Here is a 24,617-nt window from a genome sequence, read left to right on the forward strand (position 1 = left end):
CATTTGCTGTATGGGATTTGACTCCTTTTTCCTTGGCTAGCTTCTTTCCTTAGATTCCAGCTCACCGTCTCTGAATTTCCAAAGGAAAATGATGGCTTTTTGAAAGTTAAGTAACTCCTTTGCTTCGGCCTCCCAAAGTGCTGGGATTACGGGAGTGAGCCAGCATGCCCGGCCCCCATTGTTGTTTTAAGAGACGAAGTCTCACCATGTTGCCCAGGCTGGTCTCGAACTCCTGACCTCAGGTGATCCACCTGCTTCGGCCTCCCAGAGTGCTGGGATTACGGGAGTGAGCCAGCATGCCCGGCCCCTGTTGTTGTCTTAAGAGACGAGGTCTCACCATGTTGCCAGGGCTGGTCTTGAACTCCTGACCTCAGGTGATCCACCTGCATTGGCCTCCCAAAGTGCTGGGATCACAGGAGTGAGTCAGCATGCCCGGCCCCTGTTGTTGTTTTAAGAGATGAGGTCTCACCATGTTGCTCAGGCTGGTCTCGAACTCCTGACCTCAAGTGATCCACCTGCTTCGGCCTCCCAAAGTGCTGGGATTACGGGAGTGAGCCAGCACACCCGGCCCCCCATTGTTGTCTTAAGAGACGAGGTCTCACCATGTTGCCCAGGCTGGTCTCAAACTCCTGGGCTCAAGCTAGTTGTTATTAACATTACTTTAAAAGCAAAATACAAGATAGTTAAAAACAATAACTTATTTTTCCCATTATGACATTATAAACAAATGTTTAGTGGTTATGATGAGCCTGTCTTTGGAATCAACCCAATGTGGATTTAAATCGGAGTGCCCTGCCTCATAGAGTGTGGATGAACTTAACCTCTCTCTGGGTGAAATATGAATAATACTGTCTATCTTATGAGAGTGAAGGAGATATTATAAACAAGTACTTAAAATACTCTGGCACACAATAAATACTTTATAAATGATAACTGTTATCTTTTCATTTTGACCCAAATTGGCATATTTCCTTCTAGTCTCATATGCAAATTTTAAACACAGTCATAATTAAACAGTGTTAGTACAATTTCATTTCTTGCTTTTTCAAGTAATATTTTGTAATAAATGCCGTTCACAGTAACTACATAAACTTGAAATTCATTTTAATAATTATATAATATTTCATTTAATAGTTATATAATAATTTATATCACCCTTTAGTGTTGAGCATTCAGGTTATTTTCACTTTTACCATTATAAATGACACCATGTGAAACAACTTTATATACATATAACCTTTCATATTTTTGTACCATTACCTTAGAAAAGATTGCCTGAAGCACTCTTAACTGTATGTGACTACTTTCTTGATCCTTTGAATGTGTTTTTTTCTCTCTCTCACTGAAAGATAGGCTTCTGTTTAAGGCTTACCACTTTATCCTTAGTACCTAGCACATCATCAATGCTCAATAAATATTTCTTGAATTAATGGACAAATGAACATATTATAATATTATTTTCCAAAAGTGGTTAGGCTTTATGTTTTCATTCTATTATCTTTTAACAACACTCTTACAAGCAGAGGTGCTTTCTATATGACACAAGGGTAATCAGAAAGGTAACAGCAACAGGTAATATTTTTTGAGTATTTTCTATGCCCCGGGCATCAATCATCCTGAGTATGTTGCATGTATTACCTCATCCAATTTGCTTAGCATCCACCATACAATTCACTATGGTGAGTACTATTGTTACAGGATCTTTGGGGTATCACTTTTCTGGCTGGAAACCTGTGGCTGGTGACACCTTTGCCTGAGTTTTGCTTGGGCCTGCTGGGCTCATTCCACCCACTCGGCCTGGCAGGCTGTGCTCAGTTCACACTACTGCCCTGGCTTCCACGCCTCCAAGGGAGACTGTGAATCAGGCGTGGAGCAGCGAGGGGTGTGTGAGCAGGCGTGGAGTACAGCCACTAAGCAGTTGGACACACCAGCTGCTGCCATGGGGCAGGCAGTTCTAGGTGCTGGCATGGGTGCCAGTTCTCTGCAAAGCTGTGGCTGGGCCAGGCACAAGCAGCTTCCCCGGTTGGCACTGTTTATGTTATAACTGTTTCAGCTTGGTGGGTACTGAGTTCTTGTTCTGTGATCAGGGAGAATGAGATACACAGACAAGTGGAGGGTGAATAAGTCAAAAAGGAGCTTTACTGAGTGATAGAACGGCTTAGAGGGAACTCACAGTGTGTAGCCCCTTTCCACAGCCAGGGTGTCCCATAGAGTGTTCAGTCCCTAGCAGAGTGGAGACCCTGGAGTGGGAAGCTCCTCTCTGCAGGCAGATCGTCCAGTCGTCCCTGTAGCTCTCAGCAGAGAGGAGGCTCTGGAGTGGGTTGCTCCCCTCTGCAGCTGATACTCCTATTTCTACATCTCTCAGCAGAGAGGAGGCCCTGGAGTGGGTAGCTCTTCTCTATGGCTGGTTGTCCCAACATCTGCTCAGCTCTGATTGAGCCTGGGTCTTTTATGGGCCTCAGAGGGGAGAAAGTGTGCACTGGTTGGTCCATGGGTGGCCACAGGCAGGCCCAGAAAAGGCCCACAAATTCCCACTCTGGTGGAACTGGCAACCCCGCCCCCAGCCTTCAGACCCTCCCTGGCCTGAAGATGGGGCTTCATCGGGGACCTGCTCCCTTCCGTCCAGGAACCTGTCTGCCTCCTGCTGCCATTTGTGGCGTTCAGGTTCGGCCCTGATGTTGCTCTGAGATTGGAGCAGGTCCTGACAGCTGAGAGAAGCCAAGCAGCAGGGACAGGCACTTCCAAGCCTGCGAATGCACGGGGGCCCTTCCCACCTCCTGGCCCCCAAGAGTATAGGGATGCCTTGGTTTGCAGCACGCTTTGGGTGGTTGCAGCTGTGCCCATGGGGGCAGAGTTTCTGCCTGCTCCGTGGAGCAGGAGGCCTGGGTCTGCAGCTGCAGCTTGGGCAGCTGTAGCTGCACCCAGACAGGTGGGGCTCCTGCCAGCTTCATAGAGCATGCAGCCCTGGCCGTGCCTCCCTGTTGCAGCCAGCAGTGATGGCAGTGGCGCGCCATTTGCAGCAGCTGCTGCCATCACTATCATTACCATTTTATAGATGAGGAGGCATAGAGAAGTGAGTTGACTTGCCCAACATCACACAGGTGGTGAGTGGTAGAATCCAGATTTAAACTAGGCAGTGGGACTAAGACCGAGCACATAATTACTAGGCTGCATGACTTTAAGGTACTGAAAATTTCCTCTCATGCTAGGTGCCATGGCTCATGCATGCCTGTAATCCCACCTACTCAAGAGGCTGAGGTGGGAGGATTGCTTGAGCCCAGGAGTTCAAGGCTTCTGTGAGCTGTGATTGCACTGCTGCACTCCAGCCTGGGTGATAGAGTGTGAGACCCCATCTTTAAAACAAAAAAGGAAATTCCTCCTAATTTTACTTTTCCAGCAGCTCACTTCTTTACTTCATCCACTGTAACAAACTGTTTTCTCGAGAACCTGAATTTGTTGGCCAAATTCCATATAAGATGTGAATCAGAGCTGTCCCTCAGTCTTGGGAATTTTGCATCAGTCTCCAAAGGAGAGCCAGAATTGCTTACAGCACTTGGTTTTTTAAAGCAATCCCACCCTTGCAGTTGACCAACTGAAGGATTTGTGAATTTTTTAAAAATACAAGCCTTAATTTTTTTATTGAAAGGAAGAATTTTATTAGATTGTTTAACATTAAAGACAGATGGTAGATTTGGAACATCATCCATGTGGGAGATACTAATCCATGCAGGGATATCTCAACCAAATCATACAAAGAATATCCTAGGGATTAACCAAGAACACTCCCCACTTAGTTAGCAACTGAAATCGTAGAGCAACTTTTAAGACATATCAACATTATTACATCTATTTCTTCAGTGTCTCCTTCTCCTTACCAGTTTATTACAGGGTTTGGGAGCTTTAAAGAGCCTTTGTATATACAGTAGTCCCTCTTATCTTTGGTGGATATATTCCAAGACCCCCAGTGGATGCCTGAAACCGTGGATAGTACGAAACTCTACATACACTATGTACAAATTTCTTTTTCCTTCTTCACAGTTTCATGGATGGAAGGCTTGTTCTTACCATAGATCTTAGCAACCTCAGCATATGATTTTTTTAATTTCTTTCTTCATTTGAGGACTTTCACCTTTTCACTTACAGGAAACATGTTGTGGCTTCTCTTCAACATATCTGAATTGCCAGCATCACTACTTTTGCACTTTGGGGCCCTTTTGAAGTAAAATAAGGGTTACTTGAACACAGGCACAGTGATACTGCAATGGTTGATTTGATAGCTGAGAGCGCTACAGAGTGACTAATGGGCCAGTAGTGTCTACAGTGTGGATATGCTGGACAAAGAAATTATTCATATGCCAGGACAGAAGGTTTCATCACACTTCTCAGAATGTCATGCACTTAAAAACTTATGAATTTTTTATTTCTGGAACCTTCCACTTAATATTTTCGGACCAAAGTTGACTGTGGGTAACTGAAACTGTGGAAAACAAAACTACAGATAAGGGGTGACTATTTATAAGCACTGCAGACACTTTTTTTCTTTGCAAATAGTTGACTTAAAAACAGCAGATGGTTTATTTTTAGGCTATTATCTGCTTATAGAGATTTTATTTTTTAATCATTTAGTAGCTTTCCTGTATGTAGCTTTTTTTTTCTGATTACTTTTTAAAATTTGTAGTGTTAAATGTGTGGAATTAAAACACAAATATCACTTCCTAAACTTGCCATGGACTTGCTGTTCCTTCACTCCACAGGTAATGCAAAGGACGAGGAGTGAAGTCAAGCTATCATATTTATGTTGCTCTTGTTAATGACAGCACTCTGGCTAACCTTGTACTTCATTCACCCACTGCGGGTTTTGTCCCCAAGAAATGATGACCATATTCAGTACTGAAAGGCTTTTAGTGGGAAGTGAAGGGCCCTCCATGTTGGCATTACACAATGGAATTCTAATAGGCAAATATTGTGTTAAAGCAGAAATGCTTCCCTGTGGAATGTTTCTCTTCTGGCTTCTCCAGAGTGCACCAGGGAGCTTCACTTAGTGTCAGCAGAAAACAAAATTCACTTGGATACATTGGGAGGTGCTTTTTTTCTTCCGGTAATTTCAAGAACTATATGTCTACTGCCTCTTCTATATTAATAAAATTAAAACCACACAGATATAGATGGAAATGATTTTTCGATTGTAGGAAGGAATGTGCCTAAGCTGACATGTCATTTTTTTGGTAATTTGAAAAAACCCTATAAACACACCTTTTCAAGGAGATAGTATACAGAAGACTCAGAGTCACAAAAATCAGGGTGTGAAGCTGGATTATGCTACTTTTTGTTGTTGTTGTTTGAGATGGAGTGTCATTCTGTTGCTCAGGCTGGAGTGCAGTGGCTTGATTTCGGCTCACTGCAACCTCCACCTCCCAGGTTCAAGTGATTCTCCAACCTCAGCCTCCTGACTAACTGGGGCCACAGGAGCACATCACCATGCCCGGCTAAGTGTTGCATTTTTTGTGGAGATAGAGTTTCACCATGTTGGCCAGGCTGGTCTCAAACTCCTGACCTCAAGTGATGCACCCACCTCAGCCCCCAACATGCTGGGTTTATAGGCATCAGCCACTGCACCTGGCCTGATTTTGTCATTTATTAATTGAGTGTCTTTGGTTACCTTTTTTAACCTAACTGAACTCCATTTTTCTTATGTAACTGACTTGTAGGTGGGATGTGAGGGTGAAGGCATATAATGTACTCAATGCAGACTTGTAGATAGAGGCCTTAGCCTGCTTGCTAATTAGTTCTTTCCCTGGAACTGGATTCTAGTTCTGTCTCTGATGACCACTATGACCTGAGGAAACCTGGTTTACCCTGCTGGGCCTAGTAGTGTGAAACAGAAGTGTTAGTGACTCTTAGAGGTGATGTGAAGGGCAAGGAAAATGTGAACAAGCGTGAGGTGAGCCCCTGCTGGTATTTCCTATAGGTCACCAGCCTCTAGCTGAATGTGGGGAGGTGCCGCACTGTGGGAGTCCCATTATAAGGGGCCCCTAGTCAGATACAGTCCATATATAAATCAGTAGCTACTTTTTAGGACACAGGAAGAATGGGAGGTAATGGTTAACAAAAGTCTGTTGTGTACCAGTAGCTTTATATGTTGCCTCATTTAATCTTCAGGAGTGATCCTGCAGGGAAGCATACTTACTCTCTTCCCTCCACCCATTTTCAGGCACAGAAACACATTCAGTGAGGTAAGTAAGCACTCATTGTGGAATGAGGTGGAGAAATCCAGATTTAAATCCTAGGTCTGCCACTTGCTAGCTACATGACTTGTTCAACAAGTCATTTACCTCTCTGAGGCTGAGTTTTCTTACCTGGAAATGGTGACAGCAGAACTGTCTTACCTCACAAGACTATTGAAACGGTTAAATGAGATAATGTAGGTAAAGTCTCAGCATACGGTAAGCCCATAATAAATTATCATTAGATTAAATATTGAGGTTTGGTGAGATCAGTTTTTGACTGAAATATGGCTTTGAAAAATTCTGTTTTGTTGAAAGGAAACACCTGAATTAAAGATACAGTAGACCAACCTTTTATGTAAAGAAGATCATTGACTTGCAGAAGTCACAGAATTGCATGAACCTGTGGGGAAGGAGAAGGGTAAAGATACAAGATAAAAGCAGAATTATCTGGGCAGCTTAGCATCAGTTGGATTCGTTTAGTCTGTTAAAGACAATTTGTTGATAAAATGTACAAGCATGCTGCTAACCACTTTACCTCAGAATAGGGAAGAAAAAGGGAAAATTATGACTGAGCTTAAGTCTGATGAACAGTGAAAAAATGGCTGATAAAAGGTAAATAATAGGAACCTTGTTGCTTTTTACTTTGGCACAGTTGAGAGTATAGGAGTTGGTGCTGGAATGCTCTGGTGCCAGCCACTAAAACAGTTCCTTACTCTTCAATGTGAGGAAGCACTGTCTCGTAATTAAGCACAGATGGACTAAGGAACAGTATGCTTCCCATGAATGGAGGTTTCCAGCAGGTAACAGATGATCAACTGTTATAAATGTCACAGATGGGCATGGCACTGGGGGAGAGGCCATATTTTGCGTGCAGTACAAGTGAGGAAAAATCAAATTATATACAGGTCAATTTTTTAAAAATGAAAATAGATTAATTGAGTCACATTGGAAGGTGGTGGAAGTAACTGTGTAAAGTAGAAAAACACCAGTGACTTAAATCTTCATGTTAGGTTAGGGTTTATTTGAAAATCAGCAACATGGAAATGATTTGGTAATCGATCTTTCGTTCCGATATTTGATTGCAGGAAATCTCTTTAAATCCGATAGACCAGTTTTGATTCTTTGCTTAGAGTTTCCTATCTGGACTAGAAAATATAAGGTCACTTTCCAATTTTTAGACTTTATTATTTGGGGATATATTCTTTTCCATTATAAATTGTGAGAATTAAATATTCTCTTTAAGGACAGAGAAAGCTTTATAATGTGAAGCAAAGACATCTGAATTATTGTATCAGTTTAATGTTCTACAGTTATACCTAAAGATTTTGGGTTACTTACAAAAATAAAAATGAATCTTACTCAAGAGTTTATTAGCTACTATGAGAAAATTATATTGAAGCCATACATTTTATCAGGCTATTTCTAATTGAAAAATATTGTCTTTAAAACAGTTTGTAGATGGGGTTAGATATTGATTCATATATTAAGATTCATGTTATTTTGTTTGGGAGCAGGATTAAAATACCTGATTTACTTATTAGGTTCTTTGAATACAGCCAATAAAGAAAGGAAAAAAAACCTCTTGCTATATACCTGCTATGGTTTGAATGTGTCGCCCCAAAGAATGTGTTGGAAACTTAATCCTTGGTGCAACAGTGTTGGAGGTGACCTAATAAGTGTTTAGCTAGTGAGGGCTCCACCCCTTTGAATGGATTCATGCCGATTATAAAAGGACTTGAAACTGTGAGTTCAATCTCTTGGTTTCTTGTACCTGCTCTCTTGCCAAGTGGTGCCTTCTGCCATGTTACAACACAGCAAGAAGGCCCTCGCCAGATACACTCCCTCGATCTTAGACTTCCCAGCCTCCAGCACCATAAGCCAAATAAACTTTTTTTTTGTTTACAAATCACTCAGCCTATAGTATTCTGTTACAGCAGCACAACACAGACTAGTTCCAGCAGGGTAGTGGGGTTTTCAGTTTTGCATTCTCATTTAAACTTCCCATCCCCACAGTGTAGTAAGATTCAGGATCCTGGATTCTTGAGCCGGATTGCCTCCTGTCAAATTGAGGTTTAGTTACTGTGTGATTTTGGACAGGTTGTTTAATTTCTCTGAGCCTTGGTCTCATCAAAAAAATAAATAAATAAAAAGGAGATGGGAGGGTAAAATAAGTGATTGCAGGCAAAGTGCTTGGCACACAGTATGTGCCAATGAATTTTAGCTGTTTATTTTAGATTATTATTAGGTGTTATTCCACTTTCTAGATAAAGTTCTATGTCTAAAAGAATTAGACAGCATCAGATTAAAAGTTGCATAAAAGTTGCTTTATAGTGGTAGAAGATCTCTTCGTGGAGAAATTTCATGCAGTATTTCTCTTACCTTTTGATGAGAAAACTGGATGCAGATCCCTTCCTCCTTTCCTCCCTTCCTCTCTTCCTCCCTTCCATGCAGTTCCCACTCCCATCCATTTTCTTTTTCTTTTTTTTTTTTTTTTTGAGACGGAGTCTCGCTCTGTCGCCCAGGCTGGAGTGCAGTGGTGTGATCACTGCAATCTTCGCCTCCCAGGTTCAAGCAATTCTCCTGCCTCAACCTCCCAAGTAGCTGGGATTACAGGCATGCGTCACCACGCCCAGCTAATTTTGTATTTTTAGTAGAGATGGAGTTTCTCCATGTTGGTCAGGCTGGTGTTGAACTCCCGACCTCAGGTGATCTGCCTGCCTCAGCCTCCCAAAGTGCTGGAATTACAGGCGTGAGCCACCGCACGCAGCCACTCCCATCTGTTTTCTTAAGCCTCCTTCTGCTTGGTCTTTCCCTTTATCTCTGTGTGTCACACTCATGACTAGACTTTGGGTCTTACTCAAATCCCTCTTCTTCAGGTGGCTTCTGCAAGTCCTTCCTTCCTGCAATATTAGTTTCTACTTATTTTCTTCCATTATACAGTCACTTAGCAACAGGGATACATTCTGAGAAATGTATTATTAGATGATTTTGTCATTGTACAAACCTTATAGAGTGTACTTACACAAACCTAGATGGTAGAGCCTACAACATACTCAGGCTATATGGTACAGCCAGTTGTACAACATACCCAGGCTATATGGTACAGCCAATTGTACAACATACCCAGGCTATATGGTACAGCCAGTTGTACAACATACCCAGGCTATATGGTACAGCCAATTGTACAACATACCCAGGCATATGGTATAGCCAATTGCTCCTAGGCTATAAATCTGTACTCACTTACTGTACTGAGTACTGTAGGCAATTATAACACAATGATAACTATTTGTGTATCCAAACATAGCTAAATATAGGAAACGGTACAGTAAACATATGGTATAAAAGATTTAAGAAAAAGGGTAAAAGGGTACATCTGTATAGGATACTTACTGTGAATGAAGCTTACAGGATTGGAAGTTGCTCTGGGTGGGCAAGTCAGTAAGTGGTGAGTAGGAAGGCATAGGACATTACTGGACATTACTGTGCATTACTGCAGATTTATAAACCCTTTGCACTTTGGCTACACTACATTTATAAACAAATACTTTTGTTTCTTCAATAACAAAATAACCTTAGCTTGCTTTAACATTTTTTACTCTATAAAATTTTGAATTTTAACTTTTTGACTATTTTGTTATAACCCTTGGCTTAAAACGCGAACACATCGTACAGGTATGCAAAAGTATTTTTTCTTTATATCCTTATTCTAGAAACTTTTTACATTTTTAAAATTTTTAATTTTAATTTTTACTTTTTAAACTTTTTTGTTAAAAGCAAAGGCACAAATTCACGCATTAGCCTAGGCCTACACAGAATCAGTATCATCAATTTCATTGTCTTTCACCTTCACATCTTGTCCCATTGGAAAGTCTTCAGGGGCAGTAACATGGAGCTGTCATCTGCTGTGATAACAATGTCTTCTTCTGGAATACCTCCTGAACGACCTGCCTGAGGCTGTTTTACAGTTAACTTTTTTTCAGAGACAGGTTCTCTCACTTTGTTGCCCAGGCTGTAGTACAGTGGCATAATCATAGTTCACTGCAGCCTCAAACTCTTGAACTCAAGTGATCCTAAGTAGGTAAGACTACAGGCTCATGTCACTGCACCTGGCTAATTAATTTTTTTTTTTTTTTTCTGTAGAGAAGAGGGCTTAGTATGTTTCCAAGGCTGGTCTCGAACTCCTGACCTTAAGCAATCCTCCCACCTCAGTCTCTCCCAAAGTGCCGCTATGACTGGCCCTATAGTTAATTTTTTTTCATAAGAAGAAGTACATTCTAAAATAATAAAAAGTACAACATAATAAATACATAAACCAGTAGTATAGTCATTTATCATCATTATCAAGTATTAGTAGGTTTGTTTACACCAATGCCACCACAAATACATGAGGAATGTGTTGGGCTATGATGCTATGACAGCTACAAAGTCATCAGGTGATAGGATGTTTTCAGCTCCTGTACAGTCCTGTGGGACCACCATCATATATATTATCTGTCATTGACTGAAACATCATCAAGCAGCACATTACTGTACTATTTTCTTTTAAAAGTCATAGTGTTTCTCAGAGGCTGTCTGTCTTTCAGTTATTTTTAATTCCTCTGAAGAGGCCAATGGCCCCTTGTGTAGAGGCATCTTGTCTTATCTGCATCCGTGCTCCACATAGCTTCCCTGCCCTTCCTTACACACAGTGGGCGCATCAGTTCATGGTATTTACTCCAAAGACATGACCCACAAGAAAGCATTATTTCCAGTGAGGGTCTTTAGCACCAATCTTTTATCACTGATAATTAAGTGAGCAATTCTCTTTTGTTAAGAGCTCCCTGTGGATGTACCTTTTGAGAACTGCTTTAGAAAATTTTTATTCGGTCTAATATTACTCTCTTCCAAGCCTCCTACATAAATCAGAGCTTCTCAAGGACGGATCAGTTTTATAACAAAATAAATATACTGTTGGAATTTAGCCACCTTTAGTTTCAACTTATTCCTGCTCCTCTTAAGACAAGTTTTGTGTTTTTAGTAATAATCAGCTATTTCTCAGAGACTCTTAGAGTGGAGAATTCGTGAAGTGTTTTGAATCTGAAAGACTCTGAGTCTCCTTTGTGGGGATACATTTGGCCAGCACAGCTCTGGTATTAGGGAAATGAACCTGCGAGATAGCTCACTTATCTGTACATTGGCAAATAGAGAAAGATAGCCTTGTAATAGAGAAAAAAAATCTCAGAGGGGAAAGAAATAATAAAATCAAGCTGGTTTATGGTTTGTCAGTCCAAAAAGCTTTTAAGCCTTATCTATAAAGGTAGATCCACTTAATGTTTGTTCTGCATTTCAGGCATCATTGTGTGATAAGTGGTGTAAATTTAGCCCCTTTAAGCCTGATCTCCTGGGGGTTGAGATTTAAGCGTTGGAACTTTATTTGAAAGAACTCTATCGATTGGGCTTTGATTTGGTCCTTCTTTACCAAAGAGAGGTGCTAAATCATGGTTTAGCTTCCCTGTTAGGGTTTTTTTTTCTCTTTTATTCATTTTATTGGCCTCTCTCTCCCTGCCCCCATTCTCCATGTTCCATTTCTAACTGTTCTGCTTAAAAAGACTAAAGTGGTATAAGAAAGGGGGGAAAAAGGAAAAGAAAAATCAACTGACACCCTGTGAACATAATTGATTCAATAAATAACATCTTTCAATTCCCAAGGAAAACCTCAGTCTTTGCTTATGTCAATTAGTGTTCAGTTCAATAAGTGGTGGAGGTCTTAATTTAGATGGATGGGAAAGTTTGCAGGTTCTTACCTCCTAAGGAAGGAGTGCTTTTCTTATTTCAAAGTCATCCTGTCTGGATTTATGCATCTACTCTGCAAAAAGAAGCTTGAAAGAGAATTAATGTGATAGTTTTTATTCTTCCTGAAAACAGAAAGAAGACATTTAATTATTGTCCAGAGATTTGTTAGAATAAAAAAGTGAAACAAGGGAATGAAAATTTTCTGGAATCTACTAGACTGTAAACTCCATGAGGGCAGGAACTATCTTGTGCATTCACCATTTAATCTCCAGTGCACGTAGTAGGTGCATAGTACATATTTGTTAACTGGATCTGTTGTTAAGGGAATAAGAACAAAAAGGGGCACAATTCAGGTTTTCTGTTAAGAATTTAGTAAAATTTCATTTCACTGGTTGTTTCATCCCTTGGCCCCAATCCCCTTTCCCCTAATTCTTTCTTTTTTTTTTTTTTAATGGAGTCTCACTCTGTCATCAGGCTGGAGTGCAGTAGTGTGATCTTGGCTTACTGCAACCTTTGCCTTCTGGGTTCAAGCAATTCTCCTGCCTCAGCCTCCCAAGTAGCTGGGACTACAGGTGTGCACCACCACATCTGGCTAATTTTTGTATTTTTAGTAGAGACAGGGTTTCACTATTTTGGGCAGGCTGATCTCAAACTCCTAACCTCAAGTGATCCACCCACCTCAGCCTCCCAAAGTGCTGGGATTACAGGCATGAGCCTCCATGCCCAGCCAAGCATTTTTTTTTCCTAGGGCTAAAATGAATGAATGAACGAATATATAAATAAATAGATTGTTTTTTTTTTTTTTTTTGAGACAGAGTCTCGCTCTGTCACCCAGGCTGCAGTGCAATGGCACAATCTTGGCTCGCTGCAAGCTCCACCTCTGGGTTCACGCCTTTCTCCTGCCTCAGACTCCTGAGTAGCTAGCACTACAGGCCTGCCACCGTGCCTGGCTAATTTTTAGTATTTTTTAGTAGAGACGGGGTTTCACCATGTTGGGCAGGATGGTCTCAATCTCTTGACCTCGTGATTTGCCTGCCTCGGCCTCCCAAAGGGCTGGGATTACAGGCATGAGCCACCGTGCCCAGCCTCCCCTAATTCTTTAAATGGCAGGTACCTCTTAAGAGTGCAGTATATACTATATCTTCAGAAATGATGAAGGATAACGTATTTCATCAATTCCAAGACTGTCAGAGTTGGAAGAGATGGTGTAAAGTTTCTATTTACAAATTCAAGTAAATGAACTGATTGTGTTTCAGAATCACATTGAAACGGGATAGTTCCCTGACCCCTTCCCATGACTTATGAAGGGGTTGGCTCATTTAGTCAGCAAACAGCTCTCAACCCCTTGCAAGAGGGGGAGCGTGCAGGTGAGCAGGTGCAGGATGAGTGCTTCTAGGCAACCAGCAGGAGCAGAACTCTGTGCGGGCCTGTGGCAGCATCTAGAGGTTGCCTGTGACCCCCAGAACCCCAGGGGGTGTGTGTTATAGTGTGCTCTTTTAGCTTTGTCATTCATGGATGGCTTAAGTGTTAAACAGCTCAGTGGAGGGTCAGTGTGACAGCCTTTTGCACTCACACCCGGGTCCTTGTCCTGCGTCCAAGAATAATCAGGTGGCATGAACGAATTGAAGTGTGGTGAATGTGGAGGATTTTACTGAGCAGTGGAAGTGGCTCTCAGCAGGATGGGGAGCTGGAAAGGGGATGGAGTGGAAAGATGGTCTTCCCCTGGAGTTTGGCTGTCCCTGGCTGAATTCTCTGAGGTCCTGCCATCAAGCCATCCCTCTGAAATCAAGCTGCTTCTCTTTGATATCCAGCTGCTTCTTCTCCTCTCTCCTCTGCCACTCTGCCACTACACCGGTGGGGCCTGGGGTTTTTATGGGTACAGGATGGGGGGTGGGGTGGGCCAGGGTGGTTTTGGAAAAGGCAACATTCATGTGGGAAAACAGGAATGCATGTTCTCACTTTGGGCCACAGGTCTAGGCTTGAGGGTGTGGCCCTCACTGGGACTGCCGTTTTCTACCCAGTATTTTCCTGCCACCTGTCCTTATCAACATGAGGTATGTCATACACATACAGACTCAGGCCTGAACCTTGAAATTTCTGACTGAGTCAAACACACTCTTGGGTAGACTCTTGGGAATCTGTTTTCTTTTTTGACTTTCCTAGTAAGGCTAGAGTGCAGCTGGGTATAGAAAGCACTAATCCCATCTGCCTCTCAGTGCCCTAACCTCTGTGGTCTATGTTACTCCTTGGTAAAAGTGATCAGCCTAAGGTACCCAGCGGAATGACTGGTGGAGTTGTGACTAGAACTCAGGTCTCCTACCTCTGACAGTGGTGCTCCTGGTCCTGTGGTTTACTGCTTTGGTTTAGCAAACACTCCTTACTACTCAGCATTCTCTCAAGATCCAGTAATACTTTTTCCTTCCAAGATAATGGTAGTATTTGTGGTGATGGCCAGGCAGAATCTGAAGGACCTTCTGAATCCTCAAGGAAATACTAACTTCAGTTTAGTCTACTTTGGTGTTAAATATATGTTATTGTCTTCTCTAGTGATGCCTTTGATTACCCTCTGTCCCCATCCCTGGTCTCAGATCCCAAGTGGGAAATCTCTGCCTTTTTCCTGTGGGACCACTTGATGTTCACAGCCCTGCCTAATCATAAGATGAATTATGGGTGCCTGTTAAGGGCATAGAGCTGTGGTGCCTGCTTGAGTCCCATTAAATCAGAATTTTCCTGGGAGGGGCCTGGGGATCTGTATTTTAAGTTCCCCTTATCATGATTCTCTGCAATAATTCTCAGGTTCAGGTCTCTGAAAATAGCACCTCCCTTTCCCATGGATCCAACCTTGATGTCCTGGAGTCCCCACTTTGTAAATTGCATCATAACCCTCTCTTCCCACTTGAAGGTTTATCCTCTGGTCTGTAAAACTTGTCCTTTAAGAAAGAAAGGAATTTCTGCTTTCTTCTTTCTTCCAAGGTAGAATTTTTCTGGACAGGATACTGAGTAGACAGGTGGGTATAGACAGTAGCAGAATGAACATTGCAAGAAGGCTCACGGATGCCTTTGAAAAGGAAGAGGGTGCCTATGCTCTTTCCCTGGCTTTATTACTTAATAGTTGTGTAACTTCGGGCAAATTATTTAAACTTCTTTGAGTTTCTGTTTCCTCATCAGTAAAATGTGGGTAAGAATAGTACTTATTTGGCGGTTTTATGTGTATTAAGGTGTCCTATGTCAGCTCTTGGGACACAGACTCAATTTGAGATTTGCCTGCAGCGGGTATTGGAGAGTGCACTCAGGAACAACTCTTGTCATGGGGTATGGGAAGGGATTTTTGAACTGCAATGCACTTGAAACAAAGGTCTTAGCTGATCCCTTGGGGAGCTTTGAGGGTTGGATGCTCCCCAGAGTTGTCCCAAATTAAGGGAAGGGGCCAGGTCTTTATACCCCTGTACCTACCAGTCATCCAATGTTGTAGGCTGCACCTGGAGGGACATGACTTCAGGTAAGGCAGTTCCGTTTGATTGAGGTTGTCTGTGTGCCAGCTGCAGCCTACAGTGTTGGTGGAAAGGGAAGGAGTGCTTTAGTTCTGGGAGGGATCTCAGTGGTACACCATAGCACTCGCTACCCCCAGGTAATGCACATAAAACCCCAGCAGTGAATCTAGCATATTTGTAAATGTTCAATGAATATTAACTACTGCCATTATCATTCTAGCTCTGGCGGGGCCACTTTCAAGAAGTTATTTAACTACTCTTGGGCTGTTTTCCTATGTTTAAAATGGAGATCGTAAGCTCTGTTCTGCCTACGTCGCTGAGTGGTTCTGAGCAAATGCGGAGATAATGTATGTGAAATTGCTGAGTAAAATATTATAAAAATGTCAGGTGTGGCTATGAGCCTACTTTTTTGAAATGAATCTATGGCCATGACCTGGATTCTTTGAAGGGAAAAGGTTGTGATAAATGTAAAAGTACTTGTCTGTGAAATAGGGCATTTTAATTTTGTTTTCCTTCTTTCTATAGGGAATTAGAATCATGGAGATGCTGCTAAAGGAACAGTGTGGTGCCCCCGTAGCTGAATAAAGAATCATCAGTGAGTACCAAAAGCAAAGTCAGAATTATTTACGCAAGCCATGTTTTCATGCTTATCAGCCTGGTATTCGAAAGCAGCCTCCCTGGGCTATTCACGCTGCACATTTCCCAGTTATATGCACAGAATACTATTTCACAGGTGTTTTATCTCTTCAGTACTTTTATTTACTTGGTCCTTTGATTTTCAGAGCAGTTTTGTATTACATGCTGGGTTACAACTCTATTCAAATTGTTAAAACTGTTGCACAATCTACCATGATTGAGAGCCTCAAGCTGTCATAGATTTGTAAAGACTGCAGCTCAGATTAACTGAAGCTTAATGTTTTTGTTCTGAAAATAATCAAAGGAAGGCTTTAAAAGTGTAATTGGAGCACGAAGAGAAACAAGGAAGGGGCATGTTGATTGGCCAGTGAAACAAATATCTCTTATTAGTCATCTGCATTTCCTCTGATTATGGGTAGCTGCCTGAAATGCTATTGAAAGGGATTCTGAGGTCTTGAGAGTAATTCCCAGGCTCTGGGTAAGAGCGCCTTGATGGTTAACAGTGTCTGCCATGGGCAGAGGATGGAAGGAAGACAGCACTCATGCTGAAGCACGTGCCACATCTAGGGCAAATGGTACAGGGTTAACAGATAGTGGGAGATTGCAGAACTACTCAACTCCCTATCCCCACCCCCTAAATTTCTGTTGTCTAAATCAGGGAGAATGGTCTTTTTAGTGGAAAGGGCAGGACAGAGTTATTTAAGAGAGAATCAAAGCCCAAAATAAATGAGTATGATAGATCTATATCTTACAGAATTTATAGGCTTTAGGTTTTTTTTGTTTTTTGTTTGTTTGTTTGTTTGTTTGTTTGAGATGGAGTCTTGCTCTGTTGCCCAGGCTGGAGTGCAGTGGCCTGACCTCAGCTCACTGCCACCTCTGCCTCCCGGGTTCAAGTGATTCTCCTGCCTCAGCCTCCTGAGTAGCAGGAACTACAGGTATGCACCACCATGCCTGGCTAATTTTTGTATTTTTAGTAGAGAAGGGGTTTCACCATGTTGGCCAGGCTGGTCTTGAACTCCTGACCTTGTGATCCACCCGCCTCAGCCTCTCAAAGTGCTAGGATTACAGGCGTGAGCCACCATGCCCAGCCAGCCTTAGGTTTTTAACATCTGAGAGTTGAAACCTTTGAATAAAACAAACTTTGCCTTGGGTAATGTAGAATTACCTCAAATTTTCTTGTGTTGGTTTAATCGAGACATGTGGTCTTGTGTAAGCAACCTGGTATTCTAATTGTGATAAACAATAAAATTTGAGAGCAGTTAACCAATAAGAAGCAAAGGGAACATCATATAGAAGCACCTTGGCGTACAAAGCATGCTGTCCAGACCTGTGAATGAACATTATTTGGAGAATTGTAAAGTCTTTCTGCTTATTTGCAGGTTGGACTCCATTTTGATTAATATTACACCTCTGTCTACTTAATACATATTAATAGATTCTTATATTACTAGAAAAGCTAAACAGGATAATTTCATTTAGCATAGGCATACACACAGCAGGTGCTCATAAAATGCTGGAATTGGATCTAAATATGGTTTACTCCTACACCCACCCTGTTCCTTAAAAAATTATAGAGAACAACTTGGCCACATCTCCCTGTTTTTCTCGGCTAGTATATTTGTGAGGCTCACTAAGCACCTCTTGCACTTGCATGCTTAAGCACAGATCCCATCTTACTCTGGGGGGTGGGATCTCGAGTCAGCTCCAAGGTAAATGAAGGAATGAGGGGTCTCCATTTCCATGGGAAACGTATACACCTATTGGTCTTCAAACTTCAAATTAGTGGTTTTGAAACTGTCTTGAGCATCTGAGTCATCTGGAGGATTTAACACAGATTGGTGGGCCCCACTCCCCAAGTCACGATTCAGTAGGTCTGAGATGGGGCCTGAGCATTTGTGTTTCTAACAGTTTTCCAGGTGATGGTGATCCTGGTCCTAGGGCCACACTTTGAGAATGGCAGTTTCAAATGAGTTCACATCTCTGGGTAGAGACAGATGAAATGTCAGGGCACTGAGAAAGCTAATAGGAGTTAGGAGTTAGATATTATTGTCGTGCATTCGGTCAACTTTTGATTAATAGGAAGAATGATATTCTTTGTATGGCTTTTCCCTGATTTTAGCATCTCAGCTTCTTGTTTGCCCCCTTTTTTGTTGCTTAAATGTGGCCAGGCTCCACCCTCGAGAAAATGCAGTTGAAAAGAGGGGAGGTGAGATTCACATCAACTTGTACTTTAAATCAATTTGGATTTAAATTGTTGGTAGTGAAGATGAGTAAATTAAACAAGTTTATAGCATTACCTATTGTCTTGTTACCCATGTTCTGTGTTTTGTTTTGTTTTATTTTGAGACAAGGTCTCGCTGTTCTGTTGCCCAGGCTGGGGTGTAGTAGCGCAATCACGGCTCATTACAGCCTTGACCTCTGGGGCTCAAGCAATCCTCATACCTCAGCCCCCTTAGTAGCTGGGACTATAGGCGTGTACCACCACACCTGGCTAATTTTTTCCTTTTTTGTAGAGATGAAGTCTCCCTATGTTGCTCAGGCTGGTGTGTTTTGTTGTTGTTGTTGTTTGTTTTTTTGCCCTGTGGTTGAGGGCTAAGCCATGAACTTGGGGCATCGTATTGTTGGTGAAAAGCAACTTATTCTCCTCTCTTAAGTGAAATGGTCGAGGTCTGAATATAACTAAGAGTTTAGTACAGGACAGTTGCATGTAATGCATTCAATGCAATGAAATTTCCTGAAGGATTTACATAATTTAAAGTCTCAAAATTCATGACCAGTTTTCTCAGAGGAGTAACTGTAAAGTAGGGGATATATGTATATGTATGTATGTACTCTTACCACATAAATCTACAATTTGATGTTGCATCGAATGCTGCCAGCTTATTCCTTTACTTTTTTCCCATTTTCTTGACTATTCTTACAGAGTTTTTCAAGTTTGAAATGTGCCTATTTTAATGGAACTTTTAAATTTCTCAGAAATAACTGTATGGAAAATGGAGGGGGTGGTTGTAGGTGGGAGTACTATTGTTTTCATGAGTTGTAAAATGCTACATTAAAAGAAGTGGGGGAAATTAGCTCTATAGCTATAATAAAGTAGAGGCCAAAAAACTACAGCCTATAAACCAAATTTATCCTGCTTCCTGCTTTTATAAATAAAGTTTTATTGGAACACAACTATGCTCCTATGTTCTAAGCTACAACTCAGAGTTGAATAGTTGTAACAGTGACCTTAGAGCTGCAAAGCCTAGAATATTTACTGTCTAGTTCTTGAAGAAAATTTTTGCCTACTGAGTTAGTATCCTAAATTGACATCAAGGAGTGTTGTGGTGAATGGCCTTTTAAAATACAGTTTGACAGTTTGTTTTTCTTGCATTAGCTCTAACATCAACACTTTGTGAAGACTTGGCTGATTTTATATTAAGACATAAAAAGGTATTAAAATAATAACAGAAAGTTAAAATACCAGCAACAGTGGTCACTAAAATTGCTCATAAAGTTCCAATGCACGTACACAATGGAGTAGACATGTAGGCATTTAGTTTGGCACATAAAGTGGCACTGTGATGAGGCTGTAGGGTAGATGCTATTTATAATTTACTCAATTTGCCAGCTTTGGAATTTTGCAATTTTTGATACTTAAAAGACGTTTTGTGGGATTTGCAGAAATGTGCATAAGGAGACAGTATTTAATATTTTTATGTCATACCATATTTTAAATTTGCATAATTTAAATTCACATAGGAAGTGACTACATTCCACATTGTACCTAACATTAAAGATACTTCACAGAACTCTCCGACCTGTATGTCCAAGTGGGCATTTGAAGATTAGAAAGCTTAGAAGGTGATTTTTGTCATGAGCCAAAATGGAGACACATAAATCTCACTAACCAATATGTTTGTGGCGTTGCTGTTGACACATCCTTTTGATAGATTTTTGATTTCCTGTCATTTTTGAATAAAACAAATAACCCTGACATCTGTCTGTTCTTGCTCTGGCGGTTGGGAGATCAGGCTTGTTGAGATTTGACAGCATAGCAGAGTTCTATCACATTGGAATGACTAAGACCTCAATTTTAGCTATATCTTAACTCTTCTCTGAACCAGCTCCTTTGGGTAGTTGGACTTAATAAAATGAGGTGCTTGCCTTGTTCGAAGATCATTAGGAGGGAGAAATGCAATTTCAAGAATTATCCATAGTGATAGAATTCAAGTGGACTCTGAAGAGTTGCTTCAGAAAAGAGGGCAAATAGGTATTGATTGGTGAGACATGTTTATGAAGTGATAAAGCCTGTTTGCTTTCTCTTGCAGGAGAGCTGTATCCATGTCTACTTTTTTATTTTTATTTTTTATTTTTGAGAATCACTTCTTGGCCACAACACATCACAGACACAGTTTCTGGAATACAGGTTTGAAGATACAGTGTTGGCAGCTTCAAGAAGAGAAGACTTTCTTGCCAGGACATAAAATGATATCCTCCTCTGGGATCCTACTTCGAATAGTGGAACTCAGGGAGATGAGATCTTCTTGCTGGATTTTTATGACACAATCTCTTTATAATTTTACAAATAAAGGAAAAAAGACCCATGTAAGATGATGTGTGCCCTTCCTCAGGGTGTGCTGCTGGTTGTCTGGTGATGGTGTGAGAGCAGCTAAGGACAGGATAAAGGCCTGGAGAGGGTGCTTGTGCCCTTATGTTATCAGCACCATTGTTCATAGGATTTGTGAGGGGATTCTGGAACCAATAAGGGAGTTGAAACTGGTACCTGATTCACGGGTGGACTGGAACAAACAGGAATGTGCCAGACCTATGTTGAAGCTAAGCCGTATTTATAACAATGTTTAAGATTCTCAGAAATCAGGAGATTTTTATCCTATCCATAAGTAATAGGTAACTGCCATTAGTATAGCTTTTAGAATGTAACATGTAAACTGTGATTTGGTCCTCTGAAAAGAACATGAAATGAAGAGTGGGAAGGCAGTTTCTTGTCTGCTAATTCGTTCTGTGATGTGGAGCAAATCATTAACCTCTCTGTTTTTTATTGGGCAAATGGGAATAATCAGGCACAAGTCTTTCCACCAATGCGTTACGGTGATTAAACAAGGTAATTTTGTGTAGGTTTTTAAGTCAACAGACAGACCTGGGATTGAATCCAAGTGCTGGCACCTACTTGCTCAGTGATCATGAACAAAATTTTAAATCTTTCTGAACCTCATTTAAAAAAATTTATGAAACAAGATGATAGAATTAACTTTGTGAGATTGTTGAACTGATCTGAGATCATGCCTATGAAGCACCTAGCATGATGCCTGGTGCATAGTAGAAGACCAGGAAATGGAAGCCATTATTATGTAAAACATTTTGCAAATGTACTTTTTAACTGTAATGTAAGGTGGTACTACTGTTTGAAACTTAGATGGCAGTAGTTTGCATTTCTCGTGATCAGAAGCCAAAATATAAATACATACTATCTAAAAAATCTTCAAGAGTGGTAATAATTTGGAATTCATCTTCTTAAGATAAAAATCAGGGCAGGGCGTGGTGGCTCACGCCTGTAATCCCAGCACTTTGGGAGGCTGAAGCGGGTGGATCACAAGGTCAGAAGTTCAAGACCAGCCTGGCCAATATGGTGAAACCCTGTCTCTACTAAAAATACAAAAAAATTAGCTGGGCATGGTGGTGCATGCCTGTAATCCCAGCTACTCAGGAGGCTGAGGCAGGAGAATTGCTTGAACCTGGGAGGTGAAGGTTGCAGTGAGCTGAGATTGTGCCACCACACTCCAACCTGGATGACAGAGCAAGACTCCATCTCAAAAAAAAAAAAAAAAAAAAAAAGAAAAAAGAAAACAACAACAACAACAACAAAAATCTGGCCATTACTGGAGAGTCTTGGGGAATTTTTTTTTTTTTATTATACTTTGTGTTCTAGGGTACATGTGCACAACGTGCAGGTTTGTTACATATGTGTACATGTGTCATGTTGGTGTGCTGCACCCATTAACTCGTCATTTACATTAGGTATATCTCCTAATGCTATCCCTCCATGCTCCCACCACCCCACAACAGGCCCTGGTGTGTGATATTCCCCTTCCTGTGTCCAAGTGATCTCATTATTCAATTCCCACCTATGAGTGAGAACATGCGGTGTTTGGTTTTCTGTTCTTGCGATGGTTTTCTGAGAATGATGGTTTCCAGCTGCATCCATATCCCTACAAAGGACATGAACTCATCCTTTTTTATGGCTGCATAGTATTCCATGGTGTATATGTGCCACATTTTCTTAATCCAGTCTGTCATTGATGGACATTTGGGTTGGTTCCAAGTCTTTGCTATTGTGAATAGTGCCACAATAAACATATGTGTGCATATGTCTTTATAGCAGCATGATTTATAATCCTTTGGGTATATACCCAGTAATGGGATGGCTGGGTCATATGGTATTTCTAGTTCTAGATCCTTGAGGAATCACCACACTGTCTTCCACAATGGTTGAACTGAAAAAATGTCTGAAAAAATTTCCACGTAATTTATTGATGAATTTCAAAGTAATTGCATTTTTTCATACAAGCTTGCCACTGTGAGCCTCTTCTTATTGTATCTGAGCTCTTTGTGCTGCCTGAATTTTGTCTCTGAATTTCTTTTCAGCTTCATAGGGTTTCATTCTTCAATTGTGTTGGAGGGAAAAATAATGGTAGAAACTGAAATACACTTTGACCTTTTTTTCCAGCTTGTAAATGGCATTTGGTAGGCTTTTGGAGTAATAGCCTATTTCCAAAAATAAGAGGTGATACAAATTATTGTGGAGGTGAGAGACAAGAAATTTGTATTTGGAGGTTGACATTAGAGTAAGTTTAACCCTTCACACTCAACAACGCCCATCCTCTGAAGGGAGGAGTTCTCAACCTTGGCTGTCTGTTAGGATTGCTTGGGGAGCTTTCCGCAATTCTGATGCCTGGGTTGCTTCCCAGACCAAGAACTCAGAATCTCAGATAGTAGAACCAAGACATCAGCATTTAAAAAAACTCCTTAGGTAATGCCAGTGGGCAGCTAAGAACACTACAATGACTTCTAGGTATTTGCAGACATTATCCTATTTTTTTTCTTAATATCTCTGTGGTTGGAAAGGATCTTTATAGCAGGATTTTTTTTATTAGAAATAGAGTGAGGCACAGAGAGGTTGAATTTCTACCTTGTGTGCGGGGGTGGCCAATGGTAGTGCTTGCAGGGATCAGGCAGCTGGTCTGAAGAGGGAGGCAGGCTGGGGCCCCTGGGGTGACGCCATTGGGAGCACATACCTGACTGAAAGTAGGCAGCTTTTGCCCAGTTCCAGCACAGTGTGGTTGTGTCGCTGGTCTTTTTTAGTACTTCCTATTTCCAATTTTCTAAGAAAAGACAAAATTAAAAAAAAATCTCCCAGTTTTTTATTGGCAACCAATTCAGAATTTTTTTTTTTTTTTTTTTTTTAGACGGAGTCTCGCTCTGCCGCCCAGGCTGGAGTGCAGTGACTGGATCTCAGCTCACTGCAAGCTCCGCCTCCCGGGTTCACGCCATTCTCCTGCCTCAGCCTCCCGAGTAGCTGGGACTACAGGCGCCCGCCACCTCGCCCGGCTAGTTTTTCGTATTTTTCAGTAGAGACGGGGTTTCACCGTGTTAGCCAGGATGGTCTCGATCTCCTGACCTCGTGATCCGCCCGTCTCGGCCTCCCAAAGTGCTGGGATTACAGGCTTGAGCCACCGCGCCCGGCCCAATTCAGAATTGTTTAAAACATTGTGCTGGCCAAAACAAAAAACATGTTTGCAGCCAGTAGTTTTTAGCCTCTGCTTCCAGAGTGTTAAGGACAGGCCAAAACATCCTGGCCAAGCTGTAATAGATTTGCATTTTTGTGTTCTGGATGCATGCTGCATTCTACCTCTCCTCCAAGACTACTTTTAGATGTATCTTCCTCCTCATTCCTAAATAATCCTCAAGGATTACTTTTCCTCACTCAGTATTTTTCCCCCTGCAGGCAGCTATTGCTTCCAGCTTCACATATATGGCTGAGAAATCTTATGGTCTTTTTTTTTTTTTTTTTCATTTCCTTTTTTTTTTGAGATAGGATCTCACTATGTTGATCAGGCTAGTCTTGAACTTCTGGCCTCAAATGATCCTCCTGCCTCTGCCTCCCAAAGTGCTGGGATTACAGGCATGAGCCGCTGTGTCTGTCCTCTTGTTGGAATTAATTAGGGTCTGTTAATTTTTTTAAAAATTATATGTTTTGTGATAAAACATTTAGAAGTCCATGTTTTTTATTCTGTACCGTGTAGCTTACGAACTGTCAGAACCAGGAGTACAGCCTTATTGGGCACACTAGAAACAAGAGTGGGAAAGGGTTAATTCACAAACCTGGACAGTCTCCTCCTGTCTTCAAGGCAATGATTCAGTCTGTGATTCTCAGACTTCCCATGTACCGGAAATCTCTGGGGAAATGTGCTAAAGTACAAGTTCTCAG

General features: G+C 41.4%; 1 protein-coding gene across 2 annotated transcripts in view; it reads left to right on the plus strand.

Moving 5' to 3' along the window:
• Positions 1 to 23,571, plus strand: part of LOC105466934 (PRELI domain containing 2) — a 93,422-nt gene extending 69,851 nt beyond the window's left edge. For both annotated transcript variants that reach the window (XM_011716153.3, XM_011716152.3), the window contains 2 exons: positions 16,019 to 16,088; positions 20,440 to 23,571. In XM_011716153.3, coding sequence (XP_011714455.1) covers positions 16,019 to 16,078 — 60 coding nt within the window. In that variant the 3' untranslated portion in view covers positions 16,079 to 16,088; positions 20,440 to 23,571. The remainder of the gene's footprint in view (positions 1 to 16,018; positions 16,089 to 20,439) is intronic.
• Positions 23,572 to 24,617: the final 1,046 nt, after the last annotated feature.

The sequence above is a fragment of the Macaca nemestrina genome, chromosome 6 (genome assembly GCF_043159975.1).
Source record: "Macaca nemestrina isolate mMacNem1 chromosome 6, mMacNem.hap1, whole genome shotgun sequence".
Taxonomy (NCBI): domain Eukaryota; kingdom Metazoa; phylum Chordata; class Mammalia; order Primates; family Cercopithecidae; genus Macaca; species Macaca nemestrina.